General features: G+C 45.9%; 1 protein-coding gene across 5 annotated transcripts in view; it reads right to left on the minus strand.

The window, feature by feature from the left end:
• Nucleotides 1-24,871, minus strand: part of ZFAT (zinc finger and AT-hook domain containing) — a 220,908-nt gene that overhangs the window by 122,039 nt on the left and 73,998 nt on the right. For all 5 annotated transcript variants that reach the window (XM_032254175.1, XM_032254165.1, XM_032254180.1 and 2 more), the window contains 2 exons: nucleotides 8,516-8,701; nucleotides 6,144-6,294 (listed from right to left, as the gene is read on the minus strand). In XM_032254175.1, coding sequence (XP_032110066.1) covers nucleotides 6,144-6,294; nucleotides 8,516-8,701 — 337 coding nt within the window. The remainder of the gene's footprint in view (nucleotides 1-6,143; nucleotides 6,295-8,515; nucleotides 8,702-24,871) is intronic.

Raw genomic sequence — 24,871 nt, forward strand, 5'->3', positions numbered from 1 at the left:
ATGGGTGCACTGCCCACAGAAGGGGAAAGATGGGTGCACTGCCCACAACACATACAGTAATAACCAGCTGTGTCCCAAGCTGACCTGCATGGATTCCGCAATATTTTAACAGGACTAGTCTTAATGGAATGAATTCAGTCTGCTGCGTAAGACTGGATGCAACCAACTTGTCAAGAAATTGGGTAAGCCAGACTGGCCTATTCACTCAACCACTGTTGGGAGTGACTCTTTCTCCCTTTCTGCAAGTTTCCTTGTGAGGACCACCCATTAGCGAAAGATCCCTGGCCTTTCTCCACATCCTTACTCCTTCCCAAGGAAAGAGAACCAATGTGACCTCAGAGCAGGACCTAAGCCATGAGCTGAGCTCTGCCTGTTTTTGGTGAGGATGTGCGAGCATGGGATACAGTGGGCATGGGACACAGTGGGCACTTAGCCAACTGGCCCTCTGTGAGCCTGGCCGGAGCGGTCCAGGACAGCAGGTGGGAGAGAAGGACTGTCTCATTCTGCAGGCAGTAACAGAAGGCTCCTGCCAACTTGTACCACACTGTTCTCTCCCACAGCTCTGTCAGTAACAGAGCTGATGTGCGGCTCTCCATCTTCCTCCTCCTCCTCCATCATGATTGGTTTAGAACTCAGATGGGGAAAACAGGGCTGCTGTTTATTAACTGTGTATTTCATTTATTCAAAAATGGCCACCATTTGTTAACACCTGCCAATGTGTTTCAGGCACTGCATTAGATTTTGTGTATGTGGTGAAGAATAAAAACATGGTCTGCTGTGGGTAACCCCCCTTCTGGATACCGAGGAAGGAGAGCTAAGCAGACCCCCAACACAATTAGTGCCTGAAGAATATCTTACTGCTCATTTATTTCCTTTTTAATATAATGTCTTCACAGATAATCATTTCTTAGTTTGTAGTCAGAGGAATGTCTAGAGCAGACACATTGTAGAGCATGAACTAGAGAAAAACAGCCACACCAGGACAAGAATCAATGGCCTAGGCAGTAGTGCCACTGCCTGAAAGGGCATGCACTCCACGGCAGGTGGCAGGTCGGCCCAGGCGGCAGCATTCAGTATCATAAAGATACCCGCTGTATGGCAGGCTTGGAGCAAGAATCACTCTTCCTGAAAGGGAGTTGTAGTATCTTACATCCAGTTCTTGTGGAAAGCTGGCCTCAGGCTGGCAATCCCACATATGTCCAAGGGCTTAAAACCCTCTGGTATAGTCGCACCTAGGTGGCTGCATACCCTGTCAGCTCTGTTGCTACTGTGCTGACTCAGCATCCTCCTATAGAAATTCTTAGACGTTGCCTGCCCCTAGATAAGAGATGTTGCACACTGCACCCTCCTTGCTGCACAGTACCCACCTCCTTGCCTCAGTGACCTCATGGGGGTGGGCCCCTTGTTCTACCCACCTTCTTGTCTCGGTGACCTCATGGGGGCGGGCCCCTTGTTCTGCCCACCTTCTTGTCTCAGTGACCTCATGGGGTTGAACCCCTTGTTCTGCCCACCTTCTTGTCTCGGTGACCTCATTGGGTTGGACCCCTTGCTTATCACTCATGTGACTGTCTTGACCCTATCGCTGTCCTTAAGATGACCTCACTCTCTCCCTTCCCCCCAACCTACACCTATTAAATACAGACAAGCCTGGACACTCGGGGCCTCACCTGTCTCTGCTTGCAAGTGGCGTTGGCCCCCCCAGCCCAGCTGCTCTTATCCAGTCCTTTGGTGTCTTGCCTCCTTATTTCTCAGATCCAGCGCCTCAGCACCAACAATAGGCGACACTCCACAATCCTAGCAGGGCTGGACCCTACAGTCCGCCTGCCTCATGAATTCTGTCTCTTTCAATACAGTAATGTGCGTGCTGAATGAGATGGTAATAATAACTGCTAATAATTATTAAGTATATGTGGTATGACAAACTCTATGCTAAGTATTTAAGCCCAAATGTATTATTATACCCATTTTACAGTGAGAAAACTGAGTATTTGCCCCATGTTGTACAATTGGTTAAGTGGTAAAGCCAGGACTTGAATCCAGGAAGATTCTCTCACTCTAGAGCCTACACGTTCATGCTCATTCTCTCTACCCGCTCAAATCACTGTCATACAGCGACCCTGCCCCAGAGTAACAGTACCGCAAAGAAGGCTCCCCCTGTGAGGTTTCCATTGCTGTTGGAATGGGCAAGACTTGTTTCTGAAACCAGCAGACGACAGTCACCAAAGTACCACAATAGGCACCAGGCACGGGCACTGACAGATGAGTCTAAGGAGGCAAGTGAGGTTTTTCCTCCAGCCCTAACTGCTCTCTGGACAATGTGTCCAGGCTATCCAAAAACAAGCTCAGACATACTAATAAGCATGTAGTGCTATTAACTAGATACCATTAAACTGTACCCACTCTAACTATCCAAACAACTGTGTCTGATCAACACAGGTTGCCTTGTCTCTAAATTTAAAATATTTAAATGGATTGCAGTCCATAAATACCAGAGGGTACCATTCACATGATGTGATTAAAATATTTAAATTTGGAAGTTACTAGTATGCCTGCATGCTAAGCCCAAGGCTAATTTAAGGAAAGTAATTTGGATCTTTCTCAAATGACAAAGATTTCCAGAAGGGGATACATATTATTGGCACAAAGAATGCCAAAGAAAGAAAACCTGGATTCATAACATTAATTAAATAAATAAATTAAGAATTTGTATATCTCCTCTACTGCAAGATCTAAATGATCTTATAAGAATCTTTTGCTCCGATTTTTTGTATTAAGAGGCAGCTACCTGGGAAAGCCCTCGGCGCCCTGGTTACCCTTGAGGGCAGTGAGTCTGACAAGGATGCTACACAGCCTCCATCTGACTCACAAGCCCAAGTCATTGACTGCGACACTGAACCGATGCCAGAGCTTCGATGTCCATGCGAGTTCCTTGAAGGCAATTTTCTCCAAATGCTGCCTCCTCAGTGACAGAGGTACTCTCACCACTGCATTTTACAAAGAAATCCAGCAGAACTTTAAAAGGTCAGACTTCTTAATCTGGTTATTCCACTTCTGGGAATTCATCCAAAAGAAAGAATACAAAATTTAGATGAAGGTGCTCATGGCTCATTTTCTACAATAGTTAGGAATGGGAAGCTGTTCGAAGGTACCAACATAGGGAACTAGTTTGTCTGCATGTTTATCTTTCTTCACTTATTCATTCCCTTAAAAAAGTGGTCCAGGTACTGAGGATACAAAAGGGAACGAAAACAAACACAGTCCTGCTCTCTGGAGCTCACCTTCCAGGAAGAGCCACAGGCCAGCCTACATACTAAACATAAAGGTAAACAGACAAGGACGACTGGGCTCCCTGTGAGAAGGACAAGGGCCAGACACTCCAAGAGCCCAGTCATGGTAGACTGACTTGGTCTAGGGACAGGGAAGGCCTCCCTGAGGACAGGACATTTGAGCAGGAAGCTAAAGGACAGACAGGCATTAACAAAGCAAGCGGAGGAAAGGCATCCAGGAAGGGGAAGGGACACCTGCAAGAAGAGATGAAGGAAGTGAAAAGAGGCCCAGGTGGCTGGAGCAGATGGCAGGAGCAAGAGAAATGGGAGACCACAGCAGGTGGACAAGGCTCAGAGGTGGCAGGCCTAGTCTTAGAAGCCTCCTGTACCCCTAAGAGCAAGGCACAGACTTAAAGGGTAACAATCAGATGGGCATTTTAAAAAGATCTTGTTGGCTCCAGCGTTGAGTTGATTATACTATATCCTCATGAAGTTATGGTATGTTGCTATAAAGCAAAATCTTTGTGGTCAATTTGAGTAACAAAGGCATATAAGTATAATGTGATTAAGTTTTAAAAAGTGATGGCTGGGCCCAGTGGCTCACACCTGTAATCCCAGCATTTTGGGAGTCCAAGGTGGGTGGATCACTTGAGGTCAGGAGTTCGAGACCCCAGTCTGGCCAACATAGTGAAACCCTATCTCTACTGAAAATTCAAAAAAAAAGAAAAATATCTGGGTGCGGTGGTATGCACCTGTAGTCCCAGCTACTCAGGAGGCTGAAGCAAGAGAATAGCTTGAACCTGGGAGTCAGAGGCTGCAGTGAGCCAAGATTGTGCCATTGCACTCCAGTCTGGGTGACAGAGTGAGACTCTGTCTCAAAAAAAAAAAAGAAAAAAAAAGTTTTAAAAAGTGATATACAAAATCACATATAAAATATAAACTCAAATATAAGCTTATAAACTATACATGCTGAAAAAAGACTTGAAGGAGATACCTTTAAAAATAGTTATCTTTGGGTAATAAGATCATAAACGACCTTTTCCCTCAGTTTTCTGAACTTCCAAAATTTTTGATATAAGAAGTCTGTATCATTTGTTATGAGAGAAAAATCATATAACCTAAAAGTTTCTATTTCTATCCAAATTTTACAAAGTAAAATCCTTACCCAAAAACATCTCTTTCATAGTTATTATATTATTTGCACAATAAAATATTTTTTAAAAATACATGACAATAAAAATATAGCACAGATCTCTTGATTAAATATTCAGTGTATTTACCTGTAACTTGATTACCATTTAGCTGAACCCCTCCCCAACAGACCTTGAAATATTGTGAAGATAATTAATTAAGGTCTACAAATCAACCTGACTTGAAACACAGAATGACTTTAGAGACTTAATTCTATTGTGAATTCACCAAAGGAATGAGTATTTTTACAACTTCATCAATAAATTCAGTTGTTCACATTTACAAGAACAGAGGACTGAGGCTACAAATTAATTAAGCATACCACACGATATAATAATATAACTGAATGAGAGCGCTACATTGCCAAGCACTTTGCATATTTTATCTCTTATTCTCATCACTAAACTAAGATTCTATTAGTCTTAAAATTGTGCAACAAATGACAGATGCAAAGTTAACCTGTGTCAAGTTACAACGGAGTGTAAGCTTCATCAGGGCAGAGGCTGCATCTGGCTGATTCTTTGTCATATCACCAGTGCCCAGCACACAAGAAGTGCTCAATTTGTTGAGTTGAACTCATGTAGAATAGTCTAGAGCCTACTAGGTCTGTTTCATTCTAAATCTTATGCTCTACTCAAGAACATCCTATTTCTCTTCTTCCAGAAACAGAGAACAACCATTGGCAACTGGCATTTTCTTTGTCTTTCCTTCCAGCTGGGAGAAATGTTTTCAGACCTCTGGGGATCAGAGTTTGTTAACTGACTTCAGCAGGTACAGGCTAGAGGCAGACAACTTGGGGAGTGTAGAGAAACACACTGGTTTGCTATGGGTGGTCAACTGATCCAATGTATCTGGAGAGAGTTTTAATGTCAGTCAAGCACTAGGCACTCATATCCTTTGATGTCGCAATTTCAACTCTAGCAATTGACTCCACAGGAAGTCTTGAAGTATGAAAAGATGTATGCACCAAAATGTTAATCACTGCATTGTCCTGAATGGTAAAAACTGGCTACATAAACTAAAATATGTCCACATAATAGCAAACACAGCTTTTTAAACTATGTACTAAAAATGACAGACTTTCAAGGGGTAATAAGCTTTTTTAAAAAAGTTGAAAAGAATACTTTTGGTATTTAGTATTTGAAAAAACCAACAAAATTAAAGCAATATATGTTAATGTATTTCAAAAAACTTTCAGAGGCACACGAACTATCAAAAGGTGTTACCTCTAGAAAGAGTAACTCCAGGTTACTTTACATCATATGGGATTTGTGAGCCTTCTACAACACACTTATGTTACTTTTCAAAGTGAGAAGGAAATAAAGATTTTTTAAGTTGTAATAAGTGCAGCTATAAAAATCTAAAACCTTACTAAGACCATGTTTCTATTTCTTTTTATTAAAGTTAAAAATCGGGTTGCTTTAAGTAAAATGCTCTGGCTTCATTAAGCTAACTGGTGCTCAGTTCTAAAAGCATATCACTACGTAACACACTGGAGGCTCGGCCAGCACACTGAGGGCTGCAATGGAGGGGTTAATTCTACCACTGAATCAAGGGGTCTATATCTGTTATAAGTAAGTGTATAAGCAGAATCCAAATGAACAAGCATCTTGATCCTTCCTGCACTCTGTGGAGCTCACTCGCATTCAACCTCTGGCTGAAGTTACACAGAAAAAAACACTTTACCTGCTTGACTTCATTGGTTGCTCGTAAGGCGTCTGCTGAATGGCGTATTCCTGGTACCCACGCCGAGGCACCAGGTCTGCTGAAGTGGTCTCAGAACTTGCAGCTCCTGTTTCAGGAGGCCCAGCCTCCACTGGCACAATCTTGGTAGCACCTGAGATTGATGCAAAAGGCACTGCTGATTGAGAGGCAGCGAAAGTGGCCACTGATCCCATCGCAGCTGAGGGAATGGTGCCTGGAAGTGTATTTCAATACTGAATGATACCCATGCAAGATAGTTTTCACTGAGCTGGCACGTTTAAATTCTTTGGGTGTGTGTTGTGTGTGCGTGAGAGTGCATGCATTTGAGAAAGTAAGGACGGGCTTTTGAATAAGCTGTCTAAACGTCCTCTTGAGATATATTTTCACTTGATCCACTTAGGTTAAAAACTATACATATATATACACACACATACTCATATACATATATATGTTACTTGCAAGGTTTTATACAAGATCACCTGTGTCAAACTTTAAGTAAATTTAAAGCTGCATCAAGATAGTATGGAACAGTAGAACAGACTGTCAACAGAAATTTAAGCTAACTGGGTCCAGTCCCAAATATGACATTGCCTCAATATCCCTGTTTCCACCATATGAAATTAAGGGTTTGAGTTGGAAAATCTCAAGGGTCACCTTTACTTCTGCAATTCTATACAATTAAATGATCAAAGGCCTTTTACAGCAGTGTGTGTGTGCCTACGTGTATCAACTGCATTAAAGAAAAAGATCCAATTTACCCCATTTCTGAAATTGCAAAGGAATTAATTATACTTTTCACCCTTGCTTAAAGAAATACCACAATACTACCACTAATTTTTAGAAAATTGCAGAAAGTTTCTCTAGTAACATTGAAAATAGGAAATTCTCTCTGGGTTTCTTATATTCCAGAATACTACTGTTCTGAAGTGGGTAGGGCAGACAAAGTAACTTTCCAGAAAGTTCTTCTAGTCACACAATTTCATATGGTCTGTTCTCTGACCACCTTGGTCTGCAGTGAAGTATAGGAGAATTTAGTCAGAGTTTTCATTTTAAATGAATTATTCTTAGCACTGAAAACAGGCACTGAAAGGCTGCAGCTGTCCTTAACATCCTAAACTTAATTTTCAAATTGTATTTGACAGCAACCATCTCAAATGCATAGGAGAAAAATTATACTTTGAAATCCACTATTATAAACTGCTTTTTTATTAAGGGTCCTACCCTAAAGGAGACCTTTTTAAAAAATATAGTGTCAGGCCCGGTACGGTGGCTCACACCTGTAACCCCAGTACTTTGGGAGGCCAAGGCAGGTGAATCACCTGAGGTCAGGAGTTTGAGACCAGGCTGATGAATATGGAGAAACTCCATCTCTACTAAAAACATAAAACTTAGCCAGGCATGGTGGCAGGCACCTGAAACCCCAGCTACTCGGGAGGCTGAGGCAGGAGAATCACTTGAACCTGGGAGGTGGCGGTTGTAGTGAGTTGAGATCACACCACTGCACTCTAGCCTAGGAGGCAAGAACAAAACTCCATATCAAAAAAATAAATAAATATATATATACACACACACACACACACACACACACACACACACACACACACGTATAGTGTCACATATCCACCATCTATTTCATGTAAAAGAATAGGGAGATGGAAATTTCTAGTATTATAAAACATTTGGTGACTCCTTCTATAAATACGAAAAGATCAGCAGCATCCCAGGATACCCCCTTAGAACATTTCCCACTGTCTTAATCTTAAAAAAAAGATGAGAACAGAACTCTAATTCTTTGGAAGATGGAAATAGTGGGTGTCTATGTCAGTTTATGTCTTTTCTATGTGTACAGAGGTTAAAAAAAAATACAAAACAGAAGGTGGGCAGAATTAGCACAGGTTTTGGAGCAGCAGCCTGCATGGGTGTAGCTGAATGGGCCACCCCCACATTCAGGATAGCATTGCGGAGAGCTGAGGGGGAAGGCACACACCCAGCAGAGGAGCTAGGTGAGGGGACAAAGAAAACAAACTGCTCCCGGAACCACTACTGCAGCAGGCGCAGCACAGCAGGACTGTGGTACCGCAGCAGGAGCCGCAGGAGCAGCAGGAGCAGCAGGAGCAGCAGGAGCCGCAGGAGCAGCAGGAGCAGCAGCCCTCATAGCTACCCTATTCTCCTCTATCCATTAACCACAACACCTGGGCAGAAAGTAGGTATCATCCTCTGGAATTAGTGGGTGATGAAATGGGGAGCCCTACCAATGCACCAGCTCTATGCTCTGATTCAGACTGACATCAGGCTGCCCTCAGCATGGACTTGCCAAGGGTCTTGATTTGTCCTTTCCCGCTTGGTGCAGTCACCTGGAATAGCTTCATGTGCAGTTAAAACCACACTTATGATGGGTTTCTTCGCCCCAGAAAGCTGTCCGGCCTCCTTTCCTGAGATCTTCTGGACTTTCTCTGTTTTCTGTGACCGTGGTCTTTTCGGGGCCTTTTCTCGGTCATCTTCCTTACACTTCTTTTCTAGTTCAAGGTCAGACTCGTTACCTAAGGAGCAAATACCAAGATGCATAAGGTATCCTTTTATATCAGTGGCAGAGCTGAAGGGTAAACATGACTCTTCCTGGGGCAGTGAGGGAAAGACAGCTCTGTGGTCTGCAATGCTATGCAGACCACTGAGTCATACAGGTACCTCAGCGGCACTGCACTCCTTCACTCAATTCAGCACAGGTTCACTGCTACCCATCACAGGCCATCACCTAGGCCCCGGGCGCACACCGTTGGGTGAAACAGAAATAGATTCTTGTCTTGTCCTCATGAGGCCAAGCGGACTTCAGAATCATTAATACACAACACTGTAGAGAACACAGGGTCTCCAAGATGTATATTCCAAGAAATAAATCATTCACTTATTCTACTTACACTTAGCAGCCACTGTCTGTGTACCAGGCACGGTGGACAAAAAGAGTGATAAGGTGCAGACCCTGACCTCAAAGGCCCTGCAGTGCAAGGGGAGAGACAGACATGCAAACAGCACATGCAATCCAGGGCAGTCTGCTACGCACCAAATGAAATGAGAAACAACCTGAGATAGTTACAGGAAAGCATGGTAGAATCTCCACTTCAAGGGGAGGTAAACCCTCGGTGCACATAAAAAGCAAGCATGTGCGAAGCAATGGTCGGGAAATACAGGCAAGGGCATGAGGGCAAAGGAGTGGGTGTGGTGGAAATGGTGTTCCAATCTAGGGATAGACAGCAGAGGGGTGCAAACCAGCGCCCAAGCAACCTGTGTGGTGACCACTTCATGAGGAAGCAAGGAGACAGAAATTAAACCAGGGGAGGGCGTCAGAGTTAGGTCCCAGAGGGCCCCGAATGGCCATGAGAAGTCTGGAAACTTCCTTTGGGGAACCGGGGGTGAAACATCGATGTGCATGAAGACGAGACAGGCCTGAAGAGTGGGAGAAGATGGAAGGAAAGGAGGCTCAGGTTCCCACAGACGACCAGCCTGCTGGGTGGCAAGACAGAGTCACATCTACTGACAGCTCACAGCAAGACTAGAAATATCGATTTCCTACATGAAATTTTCTGATTTTTCAAGGCTGACTCTAGTCTACAGTTTCTCAAAACAATGGAAGAGCAAAGGGAAACAATGCCTGGGGCCTGTCTGCTGCCTCTCGAAGGCCATCATGGAGAGCCACAGGTGTCTAAGCCGGGAACAGCTGGATTATATTAGTGCCGCTGCTGCAGAGAGCAAACTGAACGGGTTCAAAAATGTTGAAATACACTGAAGAGGGAACGTGTCAGCCACAGAAAGAACAGCAGCTAGTTCCACATGGCTACCCTTGGCATTAGCCTGCGGGCTAAGAAAAGCTTCGACAACCAAGTGAGGAACAAAGGAGCCATCTCTTGGATGCACACTGTTCGAGACTCCTGAGTGAGGAGGAAATATAGGGAAGGCAGGAAAAGGAGTTTTCTCCTTCTTAGAAACAGAGCCACAAAACCTGAAATAACCTGTCCAAAAATCACTTCCTCAGAACATATGACAAATGCACAGGGAACAATTCCACATAAGCCTTTCTCAGCCGTGAGTGTGGAAACGGATGAAGGAAGGGAGGTGGGATGTGGAGGTGCAGGGTGGGGGGTCTGGAAAGTGCTGCCAGGCGGGGTTATCCAGGAGGTGAGATAGGAACCGTGCAGCAATATGGCAGAAACAGGAGCAACCGAAGGCAGACAGCCAGAGGCCATTCAGTCAGTCTGTTTTCTGTGATTCATCTCTGCCTGAAGGCAGCTCCCCAAGTAAAGGTACCAAGGAATGCCTGAAGGGAAAAGAGAAAATGGAGTATTCTTTCTTAGGGAGGCAGGCTGGTTAAAGGAAAGCTCTCTCAAGAAGAGGCAACAAAAAAACTTGGCTAATGGCAGACTGGTCAAAACAAACATTCTAATTTTCTAGGTTCTATGAAGCTTTTTCGGATGTTTATCCCATAATCCAGGTGCTTGGACCATTTTTTAAGACCTAGTGAAACGGTTTTATGGAAGTTCTTTAATTCACTGGAAAAGGTCCTTAATCATATAACTAGCATCGGCATTAAATATAACATTGAACTGAAAAGCATGAATAGATGAGATCGTGAATCAGACAGAGCTGCGCATCACTCTCTAAGGCTAAAGGGAAAAAGTCAAGACCATCAGATGCGTCCCTCCCTTGAAGAACAGGATGACTCCTGTAAAGCTGCAGAATAGGGAAACAAGTGATCACAAAGTCACTGGCAGTGCCTACATTTTGTAGGCTAGATTTGCATCATGCCTAACAGCAGTTTTTGTTTTATTTTACTTTTTAGTGCCTATAATAAAAAACATTTCAAAAGGTCTACAAATTGCCTGAGTCACAGAAGTTCTTTTTGTGACCTACATACTGGGTGACACACACACATAAATAACTATAGCAGAATATATTGAATGCTATAAAAAGGTAGAAACAACAGATTACAGAATTTTTTGCTTTAAAATGATGTTTTACTTTCCTACACCGCAATTCACCATGGGATACAATTCAATACGTGGGTGATATGCCAGGAATAGATGTGTTCACATTAAAAAAAAGACCTGAGAATTAGAGCTTGCCAGAAGCCCAACCCAGGTTAACAGCATGAATCAACAGAAACCAAACTACATTCACCTGCTATAGTAAGAAGCAGCTGAAGAGACCTCCATGCTCTGCACCAGATCGACTGCATCTGGACTCTGCTTTCGGCATCGCATGTTAAGAACACATGGCAGAACTGGGTGCCCGGATGTGGGTTAAGGTCTGGCACCATGCCATTTTAAAAACCAGTAGATACCTGAGTTGGCCTTGGTGGAGAAGAAAAGACTGGACAAGAACCTCATCTCTCCCCTCACCATTCCCACAGCTCTGATTTGAGTTCCCTTCCCTGTGGCTGCTTTGGGATGTACACTGTTGGTATCCACCCTGCCCATTCCCAACACCTGTCCCTCCTGGAGGGTAATGCCACCTCCCACCCCAGGAACTCGGAATGCAGCTGCATCCTAACATCTAGGGTTACAGGACCCAAGCCTGGCCAATGGGGTCTGAAAAGAAGGGTCCAGGGTCTTCCAGGAGTGGTTTTCCTTCCTCATGAAGAAAGTATCACCTCTCTTCCTCAGCTGAGTGTTGCTATGTCCACTGCCAGAACCGAGGCAGCCATGCAGCAGTGAGGAGAGGCTGAGTGAAAGACCGTGATAATGCCTAGGGCATCACAAAGAGAGAGGTGGATCCTGGGACTTTCCTGGCACAGATGTGCCCCTGAACCCGCCCTGGAACCACTGTGCCTGGGCATGTTTTTACACAAGAGAACATTCTCAATGTTCAACTCATTTTCAACCAGTGCCTCTGCTAACAGTATCTTGACTAACACTCTCCAAACCATCGTCCACCTAGACCCTAGAGTGAATTGTTTTAAAATCCAAATCTAATCCTGTCACTTGCCTGCTTAAAACCCTCCATTGGCTTCCTTCCCATCTCCATTAGGAAAAAGTGCTAGGTAAAGTCCTCCAGGAATTGCCATAAATCCTCTCCCTCTATCCCTGTACCATCAAGGCCATGACTTGCCAGCACACACCCTCACCTACTTACCTCCCACCCCTCTGGGCTCCATCAATGCTGAACCACAAGTTGACCAACACCCGGTGCTGTTTACAGCCCCTGGACCTTTGCACACACCCATGCACTGCACAACATTCTGATCCATACACTCCTGCTTGTCTGAATGACAAACCAAAAGGCAGCTCAGATCTCCCCTACTCTGTGATACTCTGTGCCCTTCACCTTCTTACTTCCTCCATTCTCCTTAGACAAACACAGCACCGAACCAATGGATGGACTTCCCACACTGCTTGCAATTATCTGTTGATAAGCCTTATCCATGCTGAGACCTCTTGGAGGTTGGGCCCATGTCTTCTTGTGATTTTATGAAGCCTAATGTAGGCCTTCAGCATATAAAGGGCTGGAACCAGACAACGAAAAAGACTTGCTCTGTTGTGTTCAAAAAGATGAAGCTAGGACCAATGGGTAGATGTCCCCCGCAATAGATTTCAGACCAGAGAAAGGAACTCTCAACAGTTAGAGCTGTCCAAGCAAAGGGTGTTTTTCAGACATGTTTCTGAAGTGGGTTTTCCAGGAAGTCACAGATACCACTGAAAGTGCTGTGGAAAAGACTCTGAACCACATGGGAAGTCAGACCAAACAACGTATAAATCTGTAAATTCTAAGGCCCTCATATACAGAGAGGTGGAACTATTACACAAGGAAGAAGAGAGGAGTAAGGAGGTTGCAGGGAGAAAAGAAGGGGTGAAAAATATGAGAGACAGAAAAAAAAAAACCTGGAAGAGACAAAACAGTAGCGGACAGAACACTACTCACCTACAACCCATTGGACCACACCCACCTCAGATCCACACGGAGTGCAGGTTCTGGTCCTCCCCTCAGCAAGGGACAGCGGGACTCTCCTCATATCCCATGGCCCATATGGCTAAGGTGGAAGCATGCTCTGGACACTGTCCAGGCTGACAATTCTGAGAGTCACCATGGCAGCATCTTTTTGAGAGAGAATCTCATTTAGTTGTCCAGGTTGCCAGGCTGGAGTGCAATGGCACAATCTCGGCTCACTGCAACCTCTACCTCCCAGGTTCAAGTGATTCTCGTGCCTCAGCCTCCCAAGTAGCTGGGATTACAGGTGCACACCATCCCACCCAGCTAATTTTTCACTTTTTTAGTAGAGATGGGGTTTCACCATGTTAGCCAGACTGGTCTCAAACTCCTGACCTCAAATGATCCACCCACCTCAGCCTCCCAAAGTGCTAAGATTATAAATGTGTGCTACTGTGCCTGGTCCATGGTAGCTTCTTGAGAATCAAATCCCCACTACATATAGCAGGGACCCCACTAACAAGACCTTGGCATTGCTCCTTCCCTGTCCCACTCTTCTCCCTCCCTAGCTCTGCTTCCTGGGACTACCACTCAAGTAAACTACCTGCAGCCAAAGCTGCTTTCAGGGGCAACCTCAATTCTCTGGGGCCTCATGCAACATGGATCCACAGTCCATGCACATTGCATTCTATTCTTGAGAGCTTCAGAAGCTTCCACACCAAGTTTTCCAACTGATTCAGGAACCATGGTGCCAGGCACTGCACTGAATAGCCTTGGAAATGGTCATTGGAGATGAACCTAACTGATCCCTCAAGGCCTGGGGCACTGTGGAAAGAACAGGAGTCCCACAGAAAAAGAACATGCATGCTTACTCAGAGGCAAATGCCAGGTGCATTTAGGGAGTAGCAAATAACTCCTGGTAAAACACCCAGTATGTGGGGGGTGGGAGGTGAGGCAGGAGAACTGGCATGGAGACTCAGATGCCAGCCAGAGGTTCTGCCTTACGAAAGCAGGTGCTTTATGCAGAGAAACATCAGGTTCTCCATTGCACTCCTGCCTGTGCCATGCTCCTCATAGCCCTGAACCCAGCTCTCTCACAGCCGCTCGACTGCATGCTTCTCATCCCCAGCATTAGGTCTGGTGTGTAGCAGGTGCTCAATACTCCTTTGTGGAAAGCAGGGAGGGTATGGGGTAAAAGAGAAAGACATTTTAACAACAGCCTCACTCTGCCCACTTCCTTTTAGATACCAAAGTCCTCATTCCCACTTGACCTGGTTGTTCACCAATTTCCCCATATCCTCACCTGACCCACCTTTGTACTTTTCAAAGTTGCCTTTTCTCCACTGAAATGCCTCGGGGACCCAAGCTAGAAGTCATGCTGAGGATGCTTTTCTGAGGGCATGGTACTTCTCATCTTCAGCTCACATGTATCGTGGACTTTCAATAGGTGTTTTTCAATAGTCTCTTGTTTCCTCTGAATTACTGACTTTATAAACTTTTCTACTTTTTCCTGCCTATGCTCCCCTCCAGCTTCCCCTCCTTTTACAAATTCCATAGCTGTCGATGGGTATGGGTTCTCCCTCTTGCGCATGGCTGCTGCATTGTGTCATACTGTGAGCTCGCTACAAACCGCTGGCCTGAGCAGCTCAGGGGCTGGTTAATGGAACCACTGCAGAGAGGCTATGGGCATGCAGCATTCCGGAGTCAGGGAGGCTGGGGCAGCACACAATTTAACCACTTGCAGTGGAACTCTGGACAATTGATTAATCTCCCTAAAATCACTCCTAAAACTAAAATATAAATAAGAACCTCAAAAGATTGCTGTAAGAAGAAAGGACACAATTACTAGGAAAATCCCGGGAACATATTAAACATCCCAACAATGTTCATCTTCTCTGCCTTCTGAAAACATATCTGGGACACCAACGCAAAGACTCTCTCAACCATACATCACAGCTACTCACACTCCCAGCTCTTGGCAGTCACCTTGATGGGCACCAAATTTAGAAATCCTAAGAACCAGATGAAATTATGTTAGTAGTCAGAGGCAACCTTGGGGAGAGCTCCCTACCTCCGCTCTCAGCATCTGGTGGTTCCAGATGGCCATGAGAGCGTCCCATGCACCCATATAACTGGAGCAGAAACCATGGCTCTCCAGAGATGGTGATGCAAGAAAACCCCTACCTCCACATTCTCCCAAAGAACAAAGCCCTCCTCCTATGTTGGAAGTACTTCAGTTCGTTCAATTCAAAATATCTTGTTTTAGATTTAGCTTTGTTTTTAAGACTTTTATTATCTACCATGCAAATTAAATAAATATACAACATAATGTCCCAGCTAGTATTATCAAAAACAACTAAGATTAGAAATTTCTGGCCGGGTGCAGTGGCTCACGCCTGTAATCCTAGCACTTTGGGAGGCTGAGGCAGGTGGATAACAAGGTCAAGAGTTCAAACCAGCCTGGCCAACAAGGTGGAACCCGCCTCTACTAAAAATACAAAAATTATGGGCGTGGTGGCATGCACATGTAATCCCAGCTACTCGGAAGGCTGAGGCAGGAAAATCACTTGAACCCAGGAGGTGAAGGTTGCAGTGAGTTGAGACCATGCCATTACACTCCAGCCTGGGCGACAGAGCAAGACTCTGTCTCAAAAAAGAAAAAAAGGTTAGAAATTTATTGGGCAATGATATAGCAACATGCTAAGAACCATGACAGAAAGTCTGAGTTCTAATGTAGATTCAGCAACCCCAAGCCTTTACGGGCAGATGGGACGGTGGGAGGTCCTTCTGTACAATTTCTAATCATCAGGCAGTTATCACCCAGCCATCTCAAAGGAACGCTGTCTACAACACTACCTGTGCATCACTCTAGGAACAGAGACTTCACCACTACAAAACAGTTTGTATGGTGACCTGCTTAGAAACAAGCTGCCCTGCCCAACCCACACTGCACATGCACAAGAGCCCTCCAAGCTGCCCTAAACCATGGCCTTGATTCACTAAATTGCAGTTAGTTTCAACCACGGTTACTGACGTGGTTTGGCTATGTCCCCACCCAAATCTCAACTTGAATTGTATCCCCCAGAATTCCCATACATTGTGGGAGGGACCCAGGGGAAGGTAACTGGATCATGGGGGCTGGTCTTTCCTGTGCTATTCTCGTGATAGTAAATAAGTCTCACAAGATCTGATGGGTTTATCAGGAGTTTCCATTTTTGCTTCTTCCTCATTTTTCTCTTGCTGCCACTGTGTAAGAAATGCCTTTTGCCTCCCACCATGATTCTGAGACCTCCCCAGCCATGTGGAACTGTAAGTCCAATTAAACCTCTTTTTCTCCCCAGTCTTGGGTATGTCTTTATCGGCAGCGTGGAAACAAACTAATACAGTTACCATCAGCAAATTCATTGCTGTAAGTTTTACAGGAAACATGAACAGAGAACGACACTTTGCAGACACCCACACTCCTGCTCCAGAGCCACTCGTCACCTTGTGCAATGGTGACAACAGAAGAGAGGTGTAATACGGGGTGGGGTGTGAGTGTCTGCCAGCTTCCTACCCCAGGCTGTCTTGGTATATGGGGTGTTTGCTTCAGAATGAGGCAGGGAGTCACACCCCTGGTTTCCAGTCTCTGTAAGTGACTGTGATTTATTTAGTAAGTCCCCACTGCCAGCACCACTGGTTCTTCGGTGGCTGGGAGAGGAGACAGCCTCCAGAACTCACAGGGAATTTCGCAGACAAGTCCTGGCTCCCAGCCCACACTCCCCACCCACAGGATCCCAGGACAGGTGGGCTCTTTGAGCACACTGTGGGATACTCACTCCTGACCCAATGCCCCATCCTCCCTACCTGGCGCTGCTCGAACCTGAGGCAAATTCAACAGGCTCTGTGCATTTTTATTTGCAGAAGAGTGGCTGGCTGTGACTAGGAAGGGCCAGGTCAACTTCAGGTCGGATTTCAAGCCTGCCTCTTCAGTTTCTATGCTTGCTTGCTGTTTACCCTCCCCTCAGTTTGGTAAAGTATGCATACCAAGTGTGTCTCCTCCAAAAACAGAATTTCTATCTCCAACACAAAGTTCAACAATTATTCCCTACTACTAAATAAAATATTCTCTTCATGAGATGGTTTTCTTTTCTCACTTTCCCGTTTTCAAATTTTCTTAAGTGTCCATATTCAAACAAAATATCATTTCTGCACAAAAGAAATAAATATTTACTTGGAAATTATGTACACACTACAGCATTTATTTGCTCTTTACTAGCCACAGTTCATTCATTCTGCAGATACTTATGGAGTGTTCAACACTGTTCTAGCATTTGTAATACCTAAGTGTACAAATCAGAGAGAGAGCCCTGCTCACTGAAGTTTACACGCTAGCGGCGAAAGAGACAATCAATTTAAAACATAATAAATAACTAATTTACACAGTATGTTAGAAGGTAATCATTTTACCTGAGTATGGCAGAATGCAGGCCTTTGGGAAGTAGGAAAAGTTTGTGTTGTTAAATACGGATGCTCCTCAACTTATGATGAGAGTTACATTCCAATAAATCCATCCTGTGTCAAAAATGTCGTTCAGTCAAAAATGCACTTAAAACACCTAACCTGCCAAATATTATTGCTTAGCCTATCCTACCTTAAATGGGCTCAGAACACTTAGGTTAGCCTGTATTTGGACAAAATCATTTAACACAAAGCCTATTTTATAATAATAAAAATACAAATTTTATAGTAATACAAAATAGAAATAAAAATAAAAGATCAACATTTATAATTCAAAGTACAGTTTCTACTAAATGCATGTCACTTTCGCACCATAGTAAAGCTGAAAAACCATACGTCAAAAAGTCAGACCACTGCAATTGCAGACCCCCTGCCACTGGGATCTAGTGCTCTAAGTTCTGATCTAGCAAACCATTTCACACAAACAGTCCCTGCTGATGAGGACAGTTATTGAGTGGCTTGTTTATGTATTTGTTTGTTTGTTTCTTGCCTGTCTTCCCTAGTTGGCTGTGAGTTCAGTAAGTCCTGGCAGGACTTAGCCTATTTCACTGGAAGTCTTCCGCAGTGCCCAAAACATCACAGACATTCAGTAAAGTGGGGAAAGAGAGGAAGGACCTCCAACCTCACAAAGTGGTACAGTCATCCAGTCATTAAACAAAGAGCAAGGGAAGGCCTCTTGCCAGTCACTCAGGACGCTGCACATGCCACCGTCTCCCTCAGTCTCCACCATCCTAGTGAGGCAGGACTGCTCCCAAGTCCCTTATAAAGATAAGGAGTCTGCAGCTCAGTGAGGAGAAGAGGAGACTGAGCCTGGACACTGTCCCCATGAGTGGCACACCCAGCATCCCATCAAAGTCCAGCAGACTGCAAGGTGAGGGCTTCCCATGACCCTTCCTGCCTTTGATGCTGTGCAGGAGCAGAAGTTTAGATAGAGAACAGAGAGGAACCAACTGAATAGCTGACTCCACAATGGGATGAGGCGACAGCCAAATGGCAAAGTGTAATACTGTGTTAAGGTGGTGGGGAGAACAGAGGGGCCTGGCTGGTAGACCTATAAGTAGTTTCCATGAATGTCATTTTTGCTTTCGCCACAGGCAGAGGTGTTCAACTTACAGGCAGCTCAGGCATCGCAGTGCTCAAATACTGCTCCATTCCTCCTCGCCCACCTCTCTCTGATGGGGGGGAGTGGGGGGCGGGGGGCTTGGGCCCAGCTGTGCTGAAGGCTGAGGTAGACGAAGGAAAGCTGGCATTTTCTCTGTGCACCCTCAGCCAAGTGCCCATATGCAGCAAGAGGCCATTTGCTCCTAATCACTCCATGCAGATGAAAGGCCCCACTCCAGCCCCAGAAGGCATGCTGCACAGTCAACTGCACAGCTGGCTCCCGGGTGCGAAAGACTGCTGCTCCAGCCTGGCATCCAGTCCCAGGCTTTTAAAGTCCCCTGTTGGATTGTCAATGGTGTGCCCAGCTCTTCCGGCTCTGTGTTGATTCTCTGTGCTATGAAGAGGCAATTATTGGGAATTGAAGAAAGCCAGAGTTCTGTTCAACAAGTAAATGTCTATCTCCCTTGCACTGAGATAGACTGAACCTTCTGGCAATAAACACAGCTGCTACAAGTCATTCTTCTGACATAGCAGGATACAGCAGGGTCAGAGACCTTCAGCTGAAATCCAAGCCCCCTGGCTGATGCTGATGGGAAATTTTGGATAATTTACTAACCCATGTTTCAGAGAAACCCTAGTTGAGTCCCTGGGCCTAGGCAGGGTGCTTGACAAAGAATAGCTGGCAAGCAGATGTCTTGTAATAAATACCTCCTAATGTGGAAAATAAGGACACTGAAGGGAACCAACCCCAGGGGGTGCACGGCCTGCTGAGGTGACCCAGGTCAAACTCCAAGCCCTCTAGATGTCGTTTTCAAAATGAATCCTCTTCAAATAACCTGCTTCTACATGTACATGTGTTAATTACACAATTAACTCTAAGGTAGTATTTTGTTTTCAAATTGTATTACATGTTTAAAAATATCTTCACTGAGCTCTAGAAAAGACCCTATAGCCAAGAGCAAATAGAATGTAATTTTAGTGAGATCAATAGCTGAAATCTGTCTGAGATGCTTAAGAGGAAGAGCAGACTAGATGTTGTCAAACCCCAGTGGCCCTCCCCTGGGTAAGCCAGATCACAGGAAGGGAGGCCAGCATTAATTCCATCAGCAACAGTGGGTTTAAATGGAAATTTCTAACAGTAGTCTATGCCTGTCTGGAATTTTCCCTTTAGTTAATATCACAGAAGGGAGATGAACTATACTATGAATGCTGTAATAATAATAATATCTTCTGAGTGGCACATGACAGTTTGCAATGCACTTTCATGAGCATTAACTAGCACCTGTGACTCTACTATTATGTACGCAGCATATCTTTTTAACCAATCTTTTTATGGTTCACTTTTTTGTCCAAGGCTCTTATAAATGTGCTCTTCCAGAAAACAAGGCCCTTAGCAGAAGTCCCCTTGTCCGTCAAGTTTTCCATCATACCGTCTCACTGCCTGAGTTCAATTGTGATTGTCAGCATACTGGGATGGTAGTTTTCAAACTGTTTTAACTAGCAGGACCATTTTCCTGCTCTTTAGACAATTTCAACATAAATACTCTATAAAGTACAATCACTGAGATGAAAGTAGATGGGCTCCCTGCCAGCCTCCCACACCTGTCCTCAGTATCCCTCCAGCCTCAGCCACTAAGCATGTCTGAAGAGCTCTGGAAACGCATTAAAACCACTGAATTAAGAGTACAGTGTACTACGTGAAATACAGCTTTAACAAAAAGTCACTGTTTCGAGAACACATGGTGAAAAACACAAGCTTTGGAGTTAAAGGCGTCTCAGCTAAGATCCAGGCTCTGCCTTTCAGCTGGATGTTTGGAGCACTCTAAACTTATCCGCATCTGCAGAATGAGTCACTGGAAGGTTCACATGAGGGAACAGAGACAGAACCTTCTCGCATGGTGAGCACACACAGTGGGCCTTCTGGAAACCTTTGCTGCACAGCAGTCTGTTGACTTCACACCCGAAAATATACATGAAAGTCCAACTCGGGCCTGAGGTTGGGATGATAGCTTCTTTCTGGTTTCTTTCGGTTTGTATTAATCATGACCTGCATCCGAGCCCCTTTCTCCCCCTACCACCTAGCTTTGTGTATTTTCCCAGTTGCTGATGTTCTAAGAACTCTAACTTTTACTGTGTAGCACTGCTCTTCAACCCTAGCACATTAACATAATGCTTTATATTTCATTTCCTTCGGAAAAGACAGCATTTGAAAAAGTGATGACACTGCACAACGTGGAGTGCAAACTTTACAGAGGGAAGCAGATGTTGGTGAACGGGTGTGCATGCCCCATGCTGTTGAAGTCCTTCCTCCCAGGGCAGGGTCTAGCGCCCCTGCAGGGAGTGAGATGTTGTGATGTAAACTGGAGGGGGTCATTACTTAAGGAGCAGAGACCCAAGTGTATCCCCCTTGTTTTTTCTCTTTGAGACAGAGTCTCGCTCTATCACCTAGACTGGAGTGCAGTGGCGTGATCTTGGCTCGCTGCAACCTCCGCCTCCCAGGTTCAAGTGATTCTCCTGCCTCAGCCTCCCAAGTAGCTGGGACTACAGGCACGTGCCACTACGCCTAGCTAAATTTTTATATGTTTAGTAGAGACGGGGTTTCACTGAGTTAGCCAGGATGGTCTCAATCTCTTGACCTCATGATCTGCCCGCCTTGGCCTCCCAAAGAATACTTTTAAGGGCAGGTAAATAACAAGCATCCAGAGTCCCCTAAAGTTCTGGAGAGGTCCTGCTTGCCCTTCCAGGTCACCCCTCCCACTTCTCCACCCAGCTCCCAAGGCTGACCAGTAAGGACCACACAATGGGGCCTACTGCTCTGCGGCCTCCAACTGGGTTTGACCATTGGAGGAACCAGCAGGGGATGAAAGGGAAGGGGAGAGTCAGGGGTGGGTATTTATTCTCCAGGCTACCTCCCTGCCAGGTCATCACAGACTAACCTCATCTTCTACCAAAGGCCACAGCTCTCTCTCCCTCTGTGTTCTGGTGACTTTTCTCTCCTCTTGCGTCTTTACCCTGCTATTCCAGCTGCCCTCACTCCCACACCATGACTTGATGCTGTACCTAGACATGAACATACCTTTACAAAGAGTCTCTTCCTTAGCTTCTCAAGTCACCCATTTGAGTGTGCCATCTGCCCCCGTTGGCATTCTGACGGCTGCCCCAGGCCAACCTCTTAGTCATCTCTGGATGACTCCTCTCTCCATTCCCATCCTCATTCCCTCCCACTACAAGCATCTCCCACTGACCCCCTTCCACTGACACTGCTCCTGCTCAAGTTAGCAATGAGGCACACCCCAGTCAGTGGAGTCTTCACCCCAGCTTCCTCTCACTGAACTCCTTGCATCACTCACCATCCTCAACCCATCCTCTTCCTCCTTCTAAGCAATCTTCCCTGCTCTCCATTCCTGGATACTCCCCCGTGGGGGCCTCAGAAGGCTGCCCTTGGTGGCTTGCCCTTCTGCTTCCACCCAGTTTCCATGATGGCCCATCTACTCATGCCCCTCCTCCGCTGAGACCTCATGCTAGACTCCGTGCGGGGCAGCATGCCCTCTTGGACATCCTGCAGTCCCCAGATCACTGTGTGGCCACAACTAACTCACCCTCTTTCCTCCAAATCTGCATTTGCTGTGGGGTCTCGAGGTTGGCAGGGAAGCCACCATTCACCCTGGCCCCCAGCCAAAACCTAGGCAGCTGCCGTGGGTGAACTCTACCAGGTCCCATGAACTCCACTTCCTTGACATCTCTACAACATGTCCTCTTATTTCGACTCCCGCTGCTGGATCCAGATGCCACAGAATCCTCCCCAGGATCATGGCATCAGCCTTCTGTGTGTGGCCAGCGGCTCCCCTGTGCCTGAGCAAATGCTATTTCCTCTTGCTGGGGTGGTACTCCCCTCCCCTCCTCTTCTGTTCTCCTCTCCCTGCCCTCCTCTACCCTCAGCCCCAATCTTCAGAGTTCACCGCCTATGTGGCCTTCAACTCTCTGCCCCAGCGAGCCACCAGAAAGCACCCACCTCACCTGCTCTCCGGGCTACTACAGAAGCCCCTTCTGTGAGCTCCCCCAAGACCCTGTGGAGGCCCTACCAGCTGTTCCCCACGCCTACCCCAGAGTGTCGAAGTCATTTCTGCCCAGCCCGCTACACTCTGGGAAACTACTGCACAGACGTTCATGCGACCTCCTGCAGTGAGCAAATACTCCATGCTTGGGGCACAAACAGCAGGTGCTCAATGCCTCTGATGCATTCATGAATTACCCACAGGAGGATTCAAAAAGTTCCCATTCTTCTCAGCCCCTAATGTGCAGACACGTGCGCGTGTGCATGCACACACGCATGTGCACACACACACACAGACATATACACACAAACACAGACACACACACACACCCTTAACTCTGATGACCTTCTCAAACCTTACCAAGAAAAACAAAGCCCATTTGATACAAAATCTCTCAAGTAAGTTCCTTTTACCTCAAAATCTTCCTGTTCTTCATTTGCCATTTCACTTCGTCTAGAAGTGTTTCTTTAAGAAGAGTCCTGCTTTGTTTTCCAGCCCTACACTCTTAGTGCAAGATTTGTGTCTGCATTTCTTACCCTTGAACTCCCCACAGAACGAAGTATCTTACATGCAACTTATAACTCAAAGCATGTTGAACTGGAAGCAGGCAACTAAAGAGCTGAATGTAAATGCAATCACACATTTGTAGGAATTAGTTCATGTGCATTCATTTATAATTAACACTGCACTAATATTCTAAAGTACCAATTCTAAATTGCCCAAGAACTAATTAAATCTCAGAATACCCTGGAGAGTAAAGTGTTATCAGCCACATTAATAAAAAGCCCAGAACAGCTGTCAGAACAGCAGACTGATAAGGGATTATATTCTGGGATTCTGCCACCAATCCATTCCACCCTGCTAATAAAGCGGTTTAAAGCACCTATTATACCCGCACTGTTCGAACCTGCTGAATGTGCACTGCTCTTCCTCGCCCTCTTCCCTCAGGCTTTCTCATGTCCTCCTATCTCTCTTACTGCAGGAGAATAGCCAGGCGCCGGCTTCCAGCATGTGCTCTTCTCAATAAAGAGAAACTGCCAGGAAAATAAACCTGTGAAGGGCACGAGGCCTTTGTCTCACAGGTTATCTATGGTGGCCTTACATACTAACTGCAGTGATTGTCCCAGACCTCCTCAGATGTGCCCGCATTCCCCTATCTCTAGGCTTCTGTATGGATCATCACGAGAGAAATGCCTATCCCATATTCTTCTCCACCTCCTCCCCCAGTGCCAAGTCATCCTCAGAGATGGGGTTCAGGGCCACCTCCTCCTCCAGGAAGCCTTCCAGGAGGTGCTCCAGCAGACGCGTGGTCCTGTCTGGCTCCCTCTGCATGTGGCTCACCTCCCCATCATATTCTGTTGTCCATTCACATCACTGTCCTCCTCCCCAGGCACTCAGCTGCTCGAGGGAATAGACTTGTCTTACTCAACTTCAATCCCCAAAGTCTGACTTGGTGTCCACAATACTACAAGCTCAGGAAGCAGGAGAGAAAAAGAGGAGAATCTGCCCACTGCAGGAATCTCACTCAGCCCTTGCCTTTAGTCAGTCTCCGAGACTGGAAGCCTCAGCCCCAGCAGTACATCCAGATTTACAGGCTGTGGGGCACGGCCGTGGGCCACGCATTCCAGTGCTTCTCAAGTCTCAAGCACAGTCTTCACAATCATGAGGTTGTTAATTGGAGCAAAGGCCCCCTGTGCCATGGACTGCCTCACACTGCATCAATCGTGGACCCTCCACACTGAGAATCGCTGAATTTCAGACAGCAACTCTAGGATGAGGCCATTCCCTTTGCTTCCAGACACCACCCTACCACATAGTCCCTGAGAGCCAGCAGCCCCAGGGTGACCTCCAAGATGCTGAAGAAGAAAGTATTCCTTTCATGATTCTGCTGGGGTGGGATTCTGCGAAAGGCCCTGAGCACCCTTGGGTCACTAAGAGACACAGTAAGCAGCAGTGGGAGAGGGGGTCCCAGTATCAGCCCTGTTTCTATCTGACATGTCTCTCAGGAAGACATAACTGCCACCAGGACTGGAAGTTTGAAGTCATATGACTCTGAAGCAGGACAGGGTGGAGAATCGGAGCACCAGCCAATCAGGAGCAGCATCCCTGAAGACTGCGGGATCCACGTGGCAAGAGCTT

Source organism: Sapajus apella, unplaced genomic scaffold (assembly GCF_009761245.1).
Source record: "Sapajus apella isolate SASKATOON/1434 unplaced genomic scaffold, GSC_monkey_1.0 scaffold3, whole genome shotgun sequence".
In the NCBI taxonomy this organism is placed as follows: Eukaryota; Metazoa; Chordata; class Mammalia; order Primates; family Cebidae; genus Sapajus; species Sapajus apella.